General features: G+C 34.9%; 2 protein-coding genes across 2 annotated transcripts; one reads left to right on the top strand and one right to left on the bottom strand.

The window, feature by feature from the left end:
• Positions 1-1927: 1927 nt before the first annotated feature.
• Positions 1928-9333, bottom strand: LOC132068151 (peroxisome biogenesis protein 12). Its single transcript, XM_059461637.1, has 10 exons — positions 9135-9333; positions 7000-7105; positions 6475-6623; positions 5462-5711; positions 5017-5126; positions 4314-4388; positions 3928-4014; positions 3706-3792; positions 2754-2891; positions 1928-2198 (listed from the first exon to the last, which is right to left on the bottom strand). Exons 1-10 carry the CDS (start codon positions 9240-9242, stop codon positions 2127-2129), a joined length of 1182 nt encoding a protein of 393 aa, XP_059317620.1. The 5' UTR covers positions 9243-9333; the 3' UTR covers positions 1928-2126.
• A 2344-nt stretch (positions 9334-11677) lies between these two features.
• On the top strand, positions 11678-18907 carry LOC132068152 (deaminated glutathione amidase, chloroplastic/cytosolic). The gene is made up of 9 exons (XM_059461638.1): positions 11678-11867; positions 13591-13727; positions 14055-14183; positions 15161-15219; positions 15576-15688; positions 15769-15861; positions 17425-17527; positions 18284-18366; positions 18645-18907. Exons 1-9 carry the CDS (start codon positions 11691-11693, stop codon positions 18681-18683), a joined length of 933 nt encoding a protein of 310 aa, XP_059317621.1. The 5' UTR covers positions 11678-11690; the 3' UTR covers positions 18684-18907.
• Positions 18908-19571: the final 664 nt, after the last annotated feature.

A 19571-nucleotide genomic window follows, 5' to 3' on the forward strand; every position in this document is an offset into this window, starting at 1 on the left:
CTGTCAGTCACCGGTTCCAGGAGTATACGGTGAGTTACCTGACCGGTTCACTCTGAACCAGACCGAGTTAAGACTAAACGGTTTAAGGAAATTAGGGTTTGTAGGGAGGAGAGAGTGGGAAAGGAGGAATGAAGATCTGACGGTTGGGAGAGACCCCTACCTGCCTAACCCACCCCTTACCCCACCTACACCCCTACCCTCACATACCACATACCCCACCTACTACCCCACCTGGACGGATCCCACCCCACCCCCACCTCGCCTACCCCACCATCAGAAGTTGATGATGATACAGTGTTTTGCTTTAAATATATGGAAATGGCTTAAAATGACATTTTAAGTGTACCAAAACGATAAGCAGGAAAAGAGTATTTTCCTAGAAAATATTTTCCACCATACCAAACACAGGTGATTTTGGAACCCATTATCTGAAAGGTGTTTATACAACAATTGGGAGTAACAAACATAAAATAAGGGCTACATGGCGTAAATATTTTTCAAAAATAGACATAAAGCGTAATTTTCCCTTACCTTCCAAGGACTTTAGCAAGTGTTTGTACATAACACTCAATCATTTGCTGTTTATGAGCCCCTTCACCACCAGGTTTATCCATAATTAGGTTCATAATCACAGCCCGGAAACAGTGGGGCCATTTCAGTCGGTGCCCGGTCACCGGTTCCAGGAGTATACGGTGAGTTACCTGACCGGTTCACTCTGAACCGGACCGAGTTAAGACTGAATTTTTTTTAGGAGGAGAGAATGGGAAATAGAAATGAAATATTGGGAGAGATGGTTGTTGAGTAATGGACGGTGATGATGATGATGATGATGACGTGGATGAGAGGAGGCGATATGAGTAACGAGAAGTGTAAAGAGTACGAGAAATTGATTTGGTGATTTTGGAGGCCATTGTTGAGGTTTTTGAGAGCTTGGGAGTATTGGAGGCTTCGAGCTTTCAAGGGTTTTATGCGGGGTTTATTGGGTACTCGGGGTTGCGTGGGTAGGGGCACTAATTTATTGTGTAGTTTTTTATATTTTTTTTAACATATAAATCAAATAAATATTTGCAATATTAAAAAGTCATGTCATTCGAATGATATTACTATAATTGAACTTGTAATATTAAAAAAAATCTCTACTACCACGCCAAGATTTCCTGTAGTGTGCCTTTTTGTATTGTCTTTCTTTAAAAAAAAAATTATATGTGACCCAACAAGTCATGTCATTAATGATATTACTATAATTGAACTTGTTTTAAAAGATAAATCTAGTAGCTCCTTAGTTATACCCTTAATATTTTTAAGAAAATATGTTTTAAAAAGATAAAAATGTATTTTTTTTTTTAAACAGATTAAAAGTGAAGTTTGTTACAAAAAATAAGACAGGAGTAATGACTCATAACGATATTTTTCACTGCATGAAGGCAAAAAGATAAACTGTGAAGTCAGAGTCTGTGATACAGACGGACCAGCTTAATTACCATGCACAATCTTGGCAGGCAAACTATGTTAATCCATCTTCAGCTTTGATTCATTACGCTTACAAGCTCCTAACTAGTTTTAAAGTTTCTTGCCACCTAAAACTTTGCCAAGAGAGTGCTATTTTACTTTTGATCTTATGTGCCCATATAATTTTTCTCTCATTGGCGAAGCGACTATGTATAAAATTATTGAAATTCGAACTCATAACGGTGTTTTCAATTTAGGGGAAGAAAAGATCAACTAGATAGCATAGGCTTAGACCTTAGTCTAGTCAAAAGAACTAGAATGCACCTAAATACAAGATAAGCTAAACTTCACTAAAAGGCACGTACTACCCGAATTTGAACTCAAAACTGTGTGGAGCTACTGTTCCATCTGTGAAATACTGTACATGCCATAGAAGGGCCGAAGAGAAAAAGGAATAGTGATTAGTGTAAACACTGGATGCGAATAATTTCTTTCTTTTTTTGTGATTATTTGCATTCTAAATTTTGAACTACAACAATTGGGTAAAAGTAGAATACACTCGACATATTTTGCTGAAAGGTAATGACATGATTTCGGCCTTGGAAAAAAGTTTACTTATAATCTTATTTTATAGAATATTTCCTATCTTATTCATCCCTTCTGATCCTGGGCAGAAATTAAACATCATGAAATAGTCTTCTGATCTGATCCACAGTTGCAGGCATCAGTGTCACAGGGCATCGCTTATACTGCACAAAAGAAAAGATCATGAGCCGAACATATTCACAAAGAGCTTAACTTCCATGTACTGACTATGTAAAACAATCATATTGCCGAACATAATAACTGGAAGTAGAAACCTAGAAAATAAAGCAGGTAACCTGGTAGAACAAGTTGTAGTACATTTTTTTGTTTTTTTTTTTGTTTTTGAAATTAGAACAAGTTGAAGTACATTGATAGATAGTGTGAAGTTCTTTAATAGTATGTATAAGTTAAAATTCATTTAGGAAAAAAGAAGGAATCAAGAACAAATCTATATGAATCAGCTCCACGTTTCTACTAACAGCTAGCAAAACAAAAGGTGGTAGATAGTCATCGGATAGCTGCTTAGTAACGAAACAATCTGACCAGAAAAATATTTAAAAGGAAATCACCAGAAAATTAAATCATTCTACTTGCGTTTTTTTTTTTTTTTAAATTTGCAATTACGGGGCATGGAATTAGCAGATTAACTATAAACCAATATAACATTGCATTTGTCATTATGTGATTTATTAGTTTTCCCGCTGAATCTGGAATTTCACCTGAGAGACATATCTGAAAACGCAAGAATAGCAGAAGACAAGTCCTGAAACTGCCACTACTGAGGGATTTGCACGCTTTTGAGAGCACAAAGGACATAGCGTTCTGTCTGAAGGTAGTGGAATTCCCTCTTTTGCAACCTGCTTAAATTGAAAAACGTTATGCACAAGCATTGTTGTGGAATAGAAGAAGAAACTACTTCATCTATGCATAATAAAACTAGTATAAGACCAAAACGGAAAAACTTTCTCCAGATCCATATTTCACAACAACAATATACCCAGTGAAATCCCACAAAGTGGGGTCTGGCAGATCCATATTTCACCAAAACAGGAAATGTTTTCCAAAGGAGGCTAACACTAATTTGCTATGGATTTAGATTTTAGACAAATTATGATTTGTAACCATTTTGCCCGCTTCCAATTGGTAACTGGCTTAGATACTGATTCTCATTTATATAAACTATGTTAAGGAGGCCAGAGCAAGTGAGCTTTTATACAAGACAGAGACTTTATTGGCCAAGTGCAACCATTTAATATTGGCACAATGATGCTCTCCCATACAAAATCACAATATCCTGTACAAGTATGTAACACATAATTCATATTCATATTACATCCTTAGATCCAGCTCCTGTGAACTGCTTAAATGGATTGGTGTAAATGACAAGACCGAGATGAGTGATCACAGATTAAAGTTTCAGAATGATGGTTGACTGGCAAAAGGCGAAAAACATGTATTAGATGACAATTTTCGGAGTTAAGCGCCCCTAATTGCTACCAAGTACCAAATGTATTTGCTCACCCAATAAGAAACATGAACAAATAAGAAAATCTTCATCTCCACCTAGCTAAGCAAGGTGATAAAGTGGGATCAGTATGGCTGTTAAAGTATCTTTTACATGTTCCAAATGAGCAAATTGCAAGACTCCTTCCAGAATGGAACTGTACTCACTTTTGGGGGTGGAGGAGGAGGTGGGGTTGGATAAACAGTTGGAGCTGACATCCTTTCTTCTGCCGACTGGTACCACCACTCCATCATCTAAGTACATTGAAAACAAAAATAGGAAATATAATTATAGTATCAACACATGAGCATAGCAAAACTGGAGAAGAAAAGTAATCTTTCTACGGAACAATTCAGAAAGCTGCAGAACTTGAGTTAAACAACACTTACTTTAAAGAAAAACACCGCAGCAATGAGGCCAGTTTGAGCATAGTCGAGAACTCCATATGCACAACTTAGTAAAGCACTTTGTACTGCCTGAAATGTTAACGGATTCTAAGTATTTAGGTCAGAATATTAGCTGTGATGATAACTTTACACAAGCGTGTATGAAAATATTAAAGAGACCGGACACCTCCGTTTTATTTTCTTGAAAAAGTACAGGGGACCGCGACTAAGAAGTAAAAGTAATACCAAGAAAGAAAAGCAAAAGGGGATATATAGTCCCACCTAGCATAACATGCTGCTCCAAATACCACCCACCCCCCAAACAAAGGAAGAGAATCAGAACAGAAACATGGAAAAGAGATGAAGAGATTTATGGGATGAACACAGACCTTTAGCCAAGGGGGTCCACGAAGTCTCTCGCGTTCACGGCTTCTTATTTTAGAAATCCTAGAAGAAGTATCCATCTACCTTGACATCACATAAAGGAAAATCTTAAATAACAACATGGTATAAAAGAGGAATTACCCAGTAAATAAGATCAACTGGTTAATACAGTAAATAGGATACACACAAATCTAAGTTGAACGTTGAAACCTTTGTTTTTTATACAGATCTAAATTGAAACTTATACCCGTTGATTCAAGGTAGCCTCAAAGCACTGCATCCTCTATAGAACTTGTTTTTGATAAGGTAAGCATGAGACAATAATCAAACCAGAAAGAAACAAAATTGCAACTGATTATCCACAATGTTCAATTCCAAAAGGAACCTTCACGCATCAGAAAATTACATTATCTAATTGATCATTCAAATACAGATAGTTCGCATCACTTGTAACACATTTGGATGCTACCAACATATTGAGTCAACTAACATCATACCATTAGTACATTTTCTTTCAGACTTTCATGCTACAGTACCTAAAAGTTCTCGGAATTCATTCTGATTCTCTGCTACCTTACATGTATTGATATAATTATTAGTCCAGGCATTGCAAGTTCTCCAAATGGATTCATACTTCACTTCTAATACCAACAAATAACACCTTTCAGACCTAGAGAGATACTAACAAGAAACTGTCTGCAGACATACCAGCTCCTGTCCCGTAGCCCGACAAACATGAATACCAAGAGCATGGAGTCCTAGAGAGTAAAATCCAGTAGCATCCAGCAAATACAGTAGCTGGTAAGCAAATGATAAACCTGCAGGACAATTGACAGGAAAAGGTGAATGATGTGTATATAATGTGTATGATATTTTAATGACAAATTACTTTTAACTTTTAACTGAGAAGCTCAAAAAGATAAAAGGAGGCATTTTTGAGACGGAATTGCAACAGTTTCACCATGAAGGTTAGAGTCCTTTCGGCATCGGGCAAGTGGTAAAGCCATTTAAGGGCAACATGAGTGATTAATACATGACCAGAATGAATAGGATTACCTTCTTCATCTCATTTCAAAAAGTGAAACAGAATGAACAGTACACACAAAAAAGGGAGCATAGTCACAACACAAGTCAGAAATTGAGCTCTATATACCTTCATTTCCAGCATGTATCCATGGGTAGCAAGCAGCTATGATCTTTCTGATTTTTTTTCTCAAACGCTCTCTAACTGATTCTTCTGTATCCGAACCGCTCGTTGAAACTATGGGGTTCCCGCCTCCATCAAGATAGGCAGTGTCACCAAACCTCTCATCCTCGTGGCCCCATAAACTAGCTTGAAGAGCAGCCTCTCTTTCTTTATTGTAGATTGAATGCAATTTTGATCTAAGATATGGCAATACAACCTAAAGAAGCGCATCCACATTATGCCATTGCATTTACCAAAAGCAGTACAACTTAAAAGCAAAAAGTTGATTCAAGCAATCATTTTTTAAGTCACGGCTTTTTTTTTTTTTACATATATTAGATGCTATAGCCTACAGTATAGATGCCAGGAGTGGCTTTTAGACGCAAGGAGCAATTCTTCTGCAGAAAATCTTCTGACAAGAAGAAAGAAATAAACTCGGGGGGGATGGATATAAATCACTTGTTCAGTACGAACTGCCTCTCAGTCGTGGACAGGGCTTGGTAGGAATGGAAGGGGCGATGCATATCAAAGATAAACCTTGTTAGTGAGTTGGAAGATCAGCCAAGAGGCAAGAGGGATAGACATCGGAGTTAGTACAGTTGGTTCTCACGTGGACAGCTTGGAGGTAAAGGAACAGAAGGGCTTCCGAGGGGACTGAAAACTCTTGTCATAGACTCTTGGAACTATTTTTTTCTATGCATTTCTGGAGCATACTTGAATATTCCTACACATTTAGATGATTAATTGCTTTTCATTGCAAGGTCTGTGTTAGAAGTTTCTTCTTTTGGCATACAGCATTTGTACAAGATTGCCCTTCTTCGCTATCAATAAACATTCGATTATTTAAAAAAAGGAGGTTCAACAAGAATAGCCAAAGTTTAGTAGGGCAATATAGCAGTGATTTTGTTCCACGGGATCAATCAGAATATGAGAAACTTATAAGCAACGGCATAAGTGAGTATTCAAGTGTAAGGGATTACCAGAAACAAAACCGAAAGAACTTTTTGGCGCTTCTCCAACCCAGTGTGATTAATTTCTTCTCTCGCGTCTAGACCTTTGTTATCTCCTTTAAGTTTTATCTTAACTGCCCTTCTTCGGAGGCCATATAAAGACTCAGCAAAAGACCCATCTGAGAACAAGTTAGGAATGAATTTGCTAAAGCTAAAGCAAATAATTAGCTCCGCCTTCAACTAGAAGCTGCAATTGTACCAGAGAATTCACACACGCCCGGATAAAAAATGAATACTAGTAGTAGACCAAACTGCAAATACTCAGCATTACTCTTTGGGGAGTCAAAAACTATAGTCTTTTTGTGCATTTTAAAAATAACGTCTACATAGACTTCAGTAGTTTTACATAGTTTCTACTTTGTAAACATTATGTTAGAAAAAAAAAACAATATTCATAATAATGTCTGAATAAAGACTAAAACTAGATCGTCTCATACTCAAAACGAGTCATGATTTTTGGTAGGAAGGAGTATCTGGAAAGATAAATACGTTTACCTGTAGTTCGTAAGCTATGCGTTTCAAGAACTAGTGTAAGCAAGGCGAAGCACTCATCCTCGTAATCTAGAATTTTATGGATGAAAGGTCTTCTTAAAGCTAAAATCTGCAAGCAAGCAAGCAAATGATTAACATTAGCGATGGTCTTCTTAAAGCTAAAACCTGCAAGCAAGCAAGCAAATGATTAACATTAGCCATCACACGTTCACATAAACATATGACATTAACTACACCTAACCAACAATGACGCCTCAATTCCAACTAGTTGGAGTACACGGATATAAATCCTTATATCCATTCCACTCCATACTGCCCCGCTATATTTCAATACTAATAATATGTCTTTAAAGACACATCTACTAAGTACATCTGCACAACAATAGTAACAACTATGCCTCAATCCCAAACTAGTTGAATTACACTAAATCCTCAAAATTCATTACCCTAAAACATTACACTAATACTAAAAATTGTATTTTAAGACGCATCTAATAAGCACAGTTGCGCAACAATAATAAAACCCACCCCTCAATTCCAAACTAGTTAAATTCCGCTACATAAATCCTCAATGCTCATTACGTTCCACTTGGACCTGTTTCTTTCTAATACTAATAATTCATCTTTTATGCTAATTTTGTCTTCTAAAATATATCTAATAAGTACAACTGAATAGCAATGATAAAACGACGCGTCAATCCCAAACAAGTTCAATTCCGCAATACAAATCCTCAATATTCATCACACTCCAGTTGACCCGTCTCATTCTAATACTAATAATTTATCTTTACACATACATTAAGTACATCTGCACAACAATAATAGTAACAACCATGCCTCGATTCCAAACTAGTTGAATTATGATTTATGCTGAATCCTCAATATCCATCACCCACCATTGTGACCCATTTCATTGCAATACTAGTAATTGTATTTTAATAAACAACCACCCATCAATTCCAAACTAGTTGATTTTTGCTCTACAAATCCTGAATACTCATTATACCCCACTTGGAGCCATTTCATTCTAATACTAGTAATTTATTTTTTAAGACACATTTACTAAATACAGCTGCACAACAATAATGTAACAACTATGCCCCTGATTCCAAACTAGTTGAATTATGCTAAAACCTCAATATTCATTACCCTCCATTTTTGACTCATTTCATTGCACTTACAATGACTGTCTTTTAAGACATCTCTAATAAGAACAGTTACATCTCAATCCCAAACAAGTTGAATTCCGCAATATAAATCTGCAGTACTGATTACACTCCACTCGGACCCATTTCATTTCAATACGAATAATTTATCTTACAAGATACATCTACTAACAGCTGGAAAACAATAATAGTTAACAACTATGCCTCGATTCCAAACTAGTTGAATTGCGCTAAATCCTCAATATTTATCACCCTCCATTCTAACCCATTTAATTACAATACTAATAATTGTATTTTAAGATACAACCAGCTGAAAAAAAAAAAAACAATAATTAAAACTACCCCTCAACCCAAAATTAGTTGAATTCCGCTATTAAAATTTCAATATTCATTAAACTCCACTTGGCCCATTTCATCCCAATACATAGTAGAATTATGCTAAATCCTCAATATTCATCACCCTCCATTCTAACCCATTTAATTACAATACTAATAATTGTATTTCAAGAAACAACCAGCTGAAAAACAATAATTAAAACCACCCCTCAATTCCAAACTAGTTGAATTCGGCTATACAAATCTTCAATACCCATTACACTCCACTTAGACCCATTTCATCCCAATACTAGTAATATTAATAGAAACCTTAAGCTTGGTGTCGTTTGTTACGCGGACTAAATTATCCCCAGATTATAATCCCAAGGTTAGTGGGATAAGGTGGGATATCCCATCAGGGGCGGATTTAAAGAGGGCTCAGGGTGTTCACCTGAACACTCTCGGCAAAAAATTACAGTATATATAGGGTAAATTTTCTGTGTTTTGAACACCCTAAATAAATTATCTTTAGCTTCTTCTTTTTTCCGAACCCCCTGAATGAAAATCCTGAATCCGCCACTGTATCCCATCCTTAAGATTGTACTTCATTTTATACCAAAATTAATGGATAAATGAAGGAGAAAAAGGGAAACTTACACCTAAGGAATAAGTTAAAGCGGCACGGAGACTAGAAGGTAATTGTTGAGCAGCAGCCATTTCGAAGAAAGTGGGACGAGTCCCTTGTCCTCCTACTTGAAATAACATCCTTTGATTTGTGTTGTACAAATTGCCTGATTTCTTCTCTTCTCTTATGCTCTGTTAGTTATTTTAAAGTATGTAAAACTGTGAGACGATGTTGGGAAGAGCAAGATGATAAAACAGTTCTCTTCTCCTTTCCTTCTTTTTCACGGAATTTTTTTTTTTTTTTTTTGGTTGTTGAGTACTCTAAAATGTCCCCTCTATCTTGCGAAAAAGGCTAAAAATATCTTCCATTATAAATTTGGGTCAAAAATACTCTTCCCATCATTAATATTTTTAAATATACCTATTTTAACAAAAATTCCCAATTCTCTCTAAATAACCCGATTTTATTTTTAAACCCGCTTTATTTAAATCTGACACAACTATATAAAAACTCATATACGATCAACCTGTTCTTGAATCATATATCTCGAGCCACTAGGCACACAAAGGGTAACCCATGAGAGTTTTTTATTTAGTTCGGTTGGATTTAAATGGAAGGAGTTTAAAAATGAAATTGGGTTATTTTGAAGATTTCCGTTAAGATAGGGGTATAATTGAAAACTTAAATGAGAGGAGGGTATTTTTACTTAAATTTATAATGGAGGATATTTTTAACCTTTTTCTCAAAGTAAAGGGGCAGTTTTGACACTTTTTCCTTTATTTTTCTCGTTTCTCCAAAGGTAGAGAAAATAAATATTAGTTATAAAAAAATTATGAGTTTCATAGACACCAACTTTTTGAGGAAATGATGTTTTAAACCCTTTTATCAAGGGGGTGAGCATAGTTTGGGTCAACCCAAAATTCAATCTGTTTGGATATTTGATTCGAATTATTGGATTATAGGTTGAACTTTGAATTTTATTTTTAAAATTTTTGCGTATCGAATTTAATACTTCGGATTTTTGAATATCCAAAAATTCGGAAATCTTTATACCTTACTCATATCATGTGTCCAGTACTAATTAGTTCATTAGATTAGTACCCTGTGCCCTATCAATTATAAGTATGGGGCTAACATGGAATTTTCTACTAAATTATATATAATAAAGGATTTCCTTCTTTCTCAAGTCTCACTCTCTCCCACGAGGGACATTCTTTCTTCTTTGTAAGCATTGAAAAGCGAATGCCATATTTCTAGCTCTAATTTGATTTCACATTATGCTAGGACCTGTAACTTGATCACAGCGCATATGAATTTTGTTCTAATAAGCCTGCCTCAAAGGCTCAAAAATCAAAATTGAAAATTCGAAATATTCAAACCGATTAATCCGAAATCGAACTTAAGAAATCCAATCTGATCTGAACTTAATTGGATTGTAATTTCTTCAATAAACCGAACTTAAGAAATCCTACTCTTATCGTTTGACTAGAAAAATGATCCTATAATCATCTTTTATGTTATTTTTGCAAATATCGCGTGTTATTATTTTGTTACAAATCTCTCGTAAAAGATCATACAACTGATAATATTCGTTAAGAACTCTAAATCGAATTTCCCATTTTTTTTTTTAGCAAATATCTTTTACAATGTTAATCTACCGTAATCAGCTATAATCCAGGATTGTGATGGGATGGATAGAATCTCCCTGACATTAGTAAGAGGTCAAAAATTCTATTTGAACTATTATCCCTTAAAGTTCATTTGGAGTGTATTATCTTGTGATTAAAATTCACTAAAAAAAAAAAAAACTAATAGAGAATATTTTTTTTCCCTAAAATGCATCTTACATACCATAAAAATTCTATTTGAACTATTATCCCTTATTAAGTGTTCATTTTGGAATTAGTGTATTATCTTAGCCATATTTCACGGTAAATTCACTAAAAGGTCATTCATATATTGAGAATTAACTTTAAATATCAATTTTGTTTCTTTTATGATTATAATACCACTCAACTATCACTATTTTCCTCATAATATACTAAACACACAATTTTTTTCTCTCTCCCCCATGTCACATAAAATTCTATTTTTTAATAATAAATTTATTTAACTCATCAGCTCCATTTAACTCAACCCAACCCAAATCCGTTTAAGCAAACAATTAATATTTCTTCCTTTTTAGTTTGATTTTGTTTTTTGGGGTCAATATTGATATTTGTTTACGGGTTAGTACTATCATTTTAACGCTATAAATATCTGAATTCTAAAATTTTTTTTAATTTAACACATAAAAATGCTTTATAATCACGTGTATGAATAAAAAACAAAAACGGCCAACTTTATTTTTCACTTAGTGAATATCTAAATTAAATTCGAAACGTCAAATTTTAATGAACCCGATATTTTTTTAAGGGGCAATACATCGATGTATTACATGTAAAATCCATGTCCAAAATTTGACATTGCCATTCTTTTTGGGACTAATTGAATCCTAAATTAAAACATATGGTACTAATGCAGATAGCTTCAGAAAATACTGATAAAGAAAATAGAGGTCAATTAGCTAAAGTTCACGTCCAGCTGTAATGAATTTACGTCTGAATACACAATTGACTAGCACGAGAAGCTTCCGTTACAAGTCCACCGTCAAAGTCGCCGGAAAATCCATTTCCATGGCTAACTCCGTTAAAGTCGCCGCTGCTCAAATGACGTCCGTTAATAACCTCGCCGTTAACTTTGCCACGTGTTCTCGCCTCGTTAAGGTACATCCGATATCCGTATTTATTGTTACTGCGTGTTCGTACTTTTTACTACACTGTAATTTAATGTACAGATGCCGCGTATTCATTACTCTATTTGTTCACTTTTACTTGTCACAGTTTCGCTTGTTGAGAGTCAATTTGACTTTATTTATGGAGCTAAATTGGATTAGATTTGTTCAATATTTTAGAATTAAAATTTAGATGTTCGAAAACTATACAAAAAATAGTATAAGTCGCAGTTCTTTTAGATGTTAGAAAACTATACAAAAAATACTATAAGTTGCAGTTCATTTAGATGTTCGAAAACTATAAAAAAATACTATAAGTTGCAGTTTTTTTCTCATTACTCTATCTGTTCACTTTTACTCGTCACATTTCGCTTCTGGAGAGTCAATTTGACTTTATCTTTGGAGTTAAATTGAATTAGATTAATTTAATATTTTGAAATTAAAATAAAATTTAGATGTTCGAAAACTATACAAAAAATAGTATAAGTTGCAGTTCTTTTAGATGTTCGAAAACTATACAAAAAATAGTATAAGTTGCGGTTCTTTTAGATGTTCGAAAACTATAAAAAAATACTATAAGTTGCGTTTTTTTTTCTCATTACTCTATCTGTTCACTTTTACTTGTCACATTTCGCTTCTGGAGAGTCAATTTGACTTTATCTTTGGAGTTAAATTGAATTAGATTAATTTAATATTTTGAAATTAAAATAAAATTTAGATGTTCGAAAACTATACAAAAAATATTATAAGTTGCAGTTCTTTCTCATTACTCTATCTGTTCACTTTTACTTGTCACGTTTTGCTTCTGGAGAGTCAATTTGACTTTATCTTTGGAGCTAAATTGGATTAGATTTGTTCAATATTTTAGAATTAAAATTTAGATGTACGAAAACTATACAAAAAATACTATAAGTTGTAGTTCTTTCTCATTACTCTATCTGTTCACTTTTACTTGTCACGTTTTGCTTCTCGAGAGCCAGTTTGAACTAGATTGATTTTGATATTTTAAAATTAAAATTTAGATGTTCGAAAACTATACGAAAAATACTATAAGTTGCAGTTCTTTCTCATTACTCTATCTGCAAAAGTTTGTTAGAATTATATGAGGAAGCAAAATGATTTGGCAATGTTGGTCAAACACGGTTGACTCTTGTTTTTGTTTAATTCTTGTAAACTAGTGATGTTGTAGGAGCAACTTATGCTTCACGAATCACAAGTATGTTAGAAAATCAACGTATCAATTCGGCTTCCATGGCAAATCATTTGGGGTCAACTATTCGAAACCTTCATATGTGCATGAGTTCCCAATAACTTGAAAACTTCAACAACTCTAGTCATTGAATTGGCACAATGAAACTACCTGCAAGCCGGTAGTCTGAACTGGAATGCACTAATTCTTATGGAAAATAAAGTTTCTCACATGATCCAATGCCGACGGATTTATGCGAACAATATGTTTATCAGATCCTAACAGTTATGGCGGTTGCGGAAATATATCTTGCTGTTGCTAAACGTGAGAAAACACAAAGAACAATTTCGTATTTTTCACACTGTTATGAGTAAATGAAGTTAAACATATCCCCCCCTCCCCCCAAGGGAGAGAGAGCTTCATGTTCTCTTTCTTTCCGTCATTCTGAAATGCTGTTGTCAATAGCTACTATTGATTGGTACTGATGTGTTGCACTATTTTTGCTATATCATATCTTCTATTCCAGGAAGCAGCTTCAGCGGGGGCTAAATTGCTATGTCTTCCTGAAAATTTCTCTTTTGTGGGAGACCTACAGGGAGAGAGTCTTAAAATTGCTGAGCCCCTAGATGGACCTATTATGAAAGGCTATTGTTCTCTTGCAAGGTGTGACCACGAGAGAGAAGTTGGCTTTCTCCATCTAATGCACATTGTCCTGTTTCTAGAAGCGCTAATATGTATTGTCCTAACAACTTGTTATCTCATTATTTGGCATTTTTTAATGCTTAATGATTATGTGACCAAACATGCTGTCTTACTCTAACAATCTATTACTCTCTTTTGTGCGACTTCTACTGGTCTGGTTGGCGTAGATTTTTCTGTCTTCTCTCTCTCTCTCTCTCTCTCTCTCATGATAGCTTGTGGGTGATTCTTGAACTTGAAGTGGTAGTAGTGGATTCAGTCAAATGACATCTTATCTGCCATTAATGGCAGGGAATCAAATATTTGGTTGTCGCTAGGAGGATTCCAAGAAAAAGGGAGTGATGATGCACACTTGCGCAACACTCATGTTCTCATTGATGATAATGGAAATATTAGGAGCACTTACAGTAAGATGCATCTGTAAGACTCTTAAACTTGATTTTATTATACGTTAGACTAAGGTTGTCATACTTAAGTTGTTTAGTACTTTCATACTGTTGATAATAAAACAATATTGTACTTCTGTTTTGATCATTAGTCATTACCATGGGTTTCTAATGTGAGGTGGTAATATAAGAAACAATGTTATGTTACCTTGTCCAAAAAAGAAATATAAGAAACAATGTTAGACATACCAAGTGAGCCCAGTATGAGTGGCAGAGAACTAATGGTTGATTGTATAAATTGAACGGGTTTTCTGAACAGATCAAACAATTTATGACATAATGCAGACCAACTAGAGTTGGCTTAATATCCAGGCAACTCTAATACACATTCAAGAGCCACATGTCGTGTACCATATTCTATGAGCCTTGAACAATCTGCTACTCTGTTAAAAACAGTTGATACTATGGTCACTTGGTTTTTAAGGAATGTGAAGTCCTTGCTAAATGAATGCATGATAGCATCATTTTCTAAATATTGAGTTACTGAAGTATCTGTGTTCTGTGAATAAAGAATGCTAACACGCATATAGTCAGATAGGATATCCAAGTACTTTTTACTTTACATTTCCTTATTACCTTACAGAATTTTGAAATGGAACTTGGTTTCTATAGCATACTGTAATCTACAAGACAGTAAAGACCCCTTATAATGTATTTGTTATGTAAACCATCTAACTAATTATTTGAAGACAAATTTTCGTCTGGAATTGTGAGACACGGGATATAAACAAATCAGATGGATATATTTGCCAAGCAGTTAATAGTTGTAAAATAGATGTACCATGAAGGGCTTTGCAGGCCATGAAAATATATTTTAGTCCAATTGTATTAGTTTTTTTTTTGGATGAATTTTGATGTATGAATCATTGTGAACAATCTGAAAGCAACATGACCCTTTGCAGCTCTTTGATCTACCTAGAACGCTAATTGTTGTTTATGCTTAATTTATAGATTTGACGTGGATGTTCCTGGAGGTGCAGTTTATAAAGAGAGCAGTTTCACTGAAGCTGGTAGGAAACACAATATAACCATGCTAACATTTATTTCCCTTAGACAATGTTTGGATTTAGCTTCTTGTATGGAAAAAACTTTTGGAGTAATAATCTTAGTGGATTTTAGATTGAACAATATACAAAAAAAGATGTGTGGTTTTACCATTAGGGTTAGCAGAAATATTTGATTGGTCAGTGTCAATGGTCCATGCTTAACTTCTTAAATTTATGTTGTACCGTTTTCCTTGTCTTGAATGCTGCTTGGCACTAGTACACTCTATTGGTCTAAACTTCTAATTAATCATGTCTAGAGTACAATAATCGGCACATTAACTTCTTTTTCCTTATGAAATCCTACTGACTAATCCTCATAGGAAAGGATATTGTTGCGGTGGACAGCCCCTTCGGACGTTTGGGTGTTACTGTTTGTTACGATTTAAGATTCCCTGAGTTGTATCAACAACTGAGGTTCAATCATGATGCACAGGTATTATGCGTTCATCCCTTGTTTATCTTTCTCCAAAAAGAAAACTGTAAGTTGATTAAAAGACTTTCATATGGTTTCAGGTTTTGTTAGTACCTGCTGCTTTCACCACAGTGACTGGTCAGGCACATTGGGAGATTCTTCTTCGCGCTCGTGCAATTGAAACACAGTGTTATGTATGACCATTATTTGTTATATTTCAATTCTGACCTTTTCGTTTGAACACTATTTGGTTATTCATGTGTTTTTCTAAATTGGAATTGCAAATATTTAGTTAGGCAATCTTAGAGGTTATGGAATGAAACAATATGTATGTCGGTTATGTGCAACCATACAAATTTCTTTCTTCGCAGTGACGATTTAAACATTCTTTTTGCTGGTATAATCTAGCTGAATTATGTTCCTGGTAAGAGTATCATGATCAATCAGTTCCCTTTTCTTTTTTTTAAATCTCTGTAAATATCTTTGTGTTTTAATAAAAATGCTTGGTGAGAAGAGTCTCTTGGTTTCATCTCTAAACTGCTATATGTACCATTCTTTTCTTCTCTGATGATGCGGGTAGTTCTTAGGAATTCTCTGACCAGTCTTCTAATTTTCTGATAACTGCTGCTTTAGTGCAGTCAATGAACTTAGCTTTTGCTTTTTGTAGCTTATCATCCCACAGCACTAACTTGTTACTGATTGTGATGAACAACATACACTTATTAAAAAAGACAACTGCTAGGCTTAACATTGATCTGTCTGATGGTGATCTAACCAGTTTCATGTAGATGGACAGCTTGTTAAATCCTGCTTCTATGGCAGGCTGCAGGACTTTTAGTGGCTCTACCTTTAGTTAAGGACTTAAGGAGAAGTTTTTACTTTGGGAATCGGTGAAAAAAAGGATTTCAAAAGGCCTTGATTGTCAGAAGCAGTTGTGTTTTATCTTTTTTTCTTTTCTGTTTTCGTTTCTTTTGTGGGAGGGACAGTGGGGGAAGTGGCAGAAGCAATGCTCCCATTATTTTTTTTTTGGAAGAGGGGAGGATGCTTGCAATGTCCAATTTTCTTCACTAATTTTCCAAAAATTTAAACTTATTCTCACAATTCAAGTGTGCCATTTTCAGATTGTAAATTTTGAAGTTCAGCAAGTTTTGTCTTGCTCAGTTGGAAAAGTTTGTCACTCATTTCATACAAGCACCACTTCATATTAGCTTGAATATTCATAGTCCTGTGTTCTTGGAAAACATTCTTCATATTAGCTTGAATATTCATAGTCCTATGTTCTTGGAAAACATTCTTCATATTAGCTTGAATTCATAGTCCTGTGTTCTTGAAATGCATTCTTCAATCCTTCTCAAAAAGCATTCTTCAAAGTGGTGAATTATGGGCAAAAATCATAGGAAATCTCACTTCATTAATTTTTGCATTAGCTGTTCTCTACATCTTTTGGTAGTGTTTATTCTTCCTAAGAAGGTGGAAATTTGTATGCCGTCAACCTTGGGGTTATGGTTGTAGCAAAGAGGTTAAAGCTCTCTTCAATGGCTTCATGTTGACAGTGATGCATTAGGTGTTCTTTAATATTAGATATTCCAAAAGCAATATTTTCTTTGATTTATGGCGTTCATAACCTTCTTCCAGATAGCCGAATATTAACTGCCATAGAGTTGATTCTAGTATTTGTTTTTAATCTAATTTTTTCATACTCTTTGACTTCTTCCCATTGTGTCCCTTGTGGATACTTATGATTAACATCTTAACAGGTCATAGCTGCTGCTCAAGCAGGGAAGCATAATGAAAAAAGGGAAAGCTATGGAGATACCTTAATAATTGATCCATGGGGAACAATAGTTGGTCGGTTGTCAGGTAAAATTTAATTCCATTCACTATATAGGAACTCCTTTCTTGTCTCTTTTTTCTGTTTAATGTATCGACAATGATTTTATCTCATGAGCAAGAGACTGCCGCTTTTACAGCAAAAGGATACCTCATTTATTATCAAGTTTTTGTTGCTACGGAAGCCATTATCTGACTTTTACAAATGGTTTTGGCTTCACCACTTGGACTTGTTTTGAAAATCTTAGATAATCCTTCAAGTGCTGGGTTATGAATTATGATTATAAGTTTGAAAAGTCTAAATGGAATTGCATGGGAATCTCATTAAGTTTCTTGCTTCATAGCAAATTTTGGTGCGAGGAAACTCTGCTTAGATTAACAACATTCATGGATGATTTCTCTAAGCATTCAACATTCATGGATAATTTCTCTAAGTATTCACATATAATGCTTCCGCGCATGAGCTCTGATGGGACCACTCCCCTTTTGGCTGAAAATAGTGTGTAAAATTGAATTCCTGGATTTGTTTCGACTGAAGGGTCTTTTATGAGGAGTGATGAATGGACAACTACTTTTTTCTTTTTCATGGTGATATAAACATTAACCAGACATATCCCTCTTCTACTTTGCTCGTTCTTTTAGTGGCATGCTTTAAATGCGACATGTTCGTGGGCCTCCATAAGTTGGTCCGGTCTGGGAAAACCGTAAAGCTTTTTTGGAATGCTGTTTGTTTATAACAGTCAGAGAATAAGTGTATATGACAAATTCGTCTTGTTTCTGCTTCAGATCGGACATCAACAGGTATCACTATTGCAGATATTGACTTCTCGTTAATAGATTCAGTCCGAGCAAAGATGCCAGTGTCTAAGGTAAGTAAAGTCTGCTAATGTATATCAGGGACTGAGATTTGTTTTCATCCATTTGCAATGACACAAGGTGTTCTCTTCTTTATCAATATTGCTATCTGTATTTGTTTCAATAGTTGCTAACATTCATTAAATTTATATGTTCAATTTGGAGATTCCGGTTTTCATCTCTGTTTGTGCATGTCTACACTCTACCACACAACTCATATTTTGTCTTGAAAACATTCGAGTAAGGTGTTATACTTCCTTTTCATATAGCTTTGAATCTTTTCCTTTTTCAGCACCGCAAGCCTGCTGAGTTCTGGAATCAGCCTCTATGAGTTAGCGGGTATTCATTATATATAGCTGTTGTATTCACCCAATCGTTGCCACCAGACTTTGGTCCATTCGTGTATGCTGCTCAAAAAGGAGCACTGGCCATGTGGTTCGTAACATAGTAAAGTGTATACATTTGACATAATATCCCTTGTCTATCAGTAGCAGCTACTGATGCTGAATTCTCATGTCTGCATTATGAATAAAACGTATCCTTCTTTTTCATTTATCTTCAAGCTTGCCATAAATGGGGATTCATATAGCCGACCTCAACTTGTTTGGGAGTGAGGCATAGTTGTTGTTTTTATTATTGCTTGCCATAAGGCACGTAAAAATTACCGCAGTGCAGTGACCCTGGATTTCGTGCTCCTTTCGTGCTCCTAAGTCCTAAGTACTCGAGGCGAAAAGGAAAAATAGCAACAATGCTAGTGCCAGTGGTATAGAGATACCGAGCACATGTAATAAGGGAAAAGAAGAGAAACTTTGGACATGAGCTATGAATAATTATCCCCTCACCTTACTTTGGTTGTATATAAGCATTTGCGGGCTTATCTAACAGCCAATATGACTTCTGTTTGATGAATGAGGATGTGTCCTTGAGATTACAGCTCGTGTATTTGAGGTACTTTTGATACCATGTCCGAGCTAGTTTGTGTGCACATCTACAATTTCATTCTTTTCCCAGCACAAACACTTATAGGTAGCATATAATTGATGAGTTTAATATAACTGAGTGTTTTCCACACGAGCATAGATTAATTTTTGAAATCCATAATTTCAAAAGTAAAGGTTTAATGTTAAGAATGAAGTCATCAAGTTCAAATCTTGAATCCGTCTTTGCAGATATGTGATGACTGTGCCTATCAAGGTTTATTCAAATGGCAAAAAATATT

The sequence above is a fragment of the Lycium ferocissimum genome, chromosome 8 (genome assembly GCF_029784015.1).
Source record: "Lycium ferocissimum isolate CSIRO_LF1 chromosome 8, AGI_CSIRO_Lferr_CH_V1, whole genome shotgun sequence".
In the NCBI taxonomy this organism is placed as follows: Eukaryota; Viridiplantae; Streptophyta; class Magnoliopsida; order Solanales; family Solanaceae; genus Lycium; species Lycium ferocissimum.

What these genes read in the sequence shown, in the direction of transcription:
- LOC132068152 (XM_059461638.1), top strand. Translation starts at nt 11,691, where the DNA reads ATGAATTTACGTCTGAATACACAATTGACTAGCACGAGAAGCTTCCGT. An exon ending in CGTGTTCTCGCCTCGTTAAG is followed by an intron (nt 11,868 to 13,590) that starts GTACATCCGATA and finishes CTTCTATTCCAG; the next exon opens with GAAGCAGCTTCAGCGGGGGC. An exon ending in GAGCAGTTTCACTGAAGCTG is followed by an intron (nt 15,220 to 15,575) that starts GTAGGAAACACA and finishes TAATCCTCATAG; the next exon opens with GAAAGGATATTGTTGCGGTG.
- LOC132068151 (XM_059461637.1), bottom strand. Translation starts at nt 9,242, where the DNA reads ATGTTATTTCAAGTAGGAGGACAAGGGACTCGTCCCACTTTCTTCGAA. An exon ending in GTGGACCCCCTTGGCTAAAG is followed by an intron (nt 4,015 to 4,313) that starts GTCTGTGTTCAT and finishes TTAACATTTCAG; the next exon opens with GCAGTACAAAGTGCTTTACT. An exon ending in CTCCTCCTCCACCCCCAAAA is followed by an intron (nt 2,892 to 3,705) that starts GTGAGTACAGTT and finishes CAATTTAAGCAG; the next exon opens with GTTGCAAAAGAGGGAATTCC.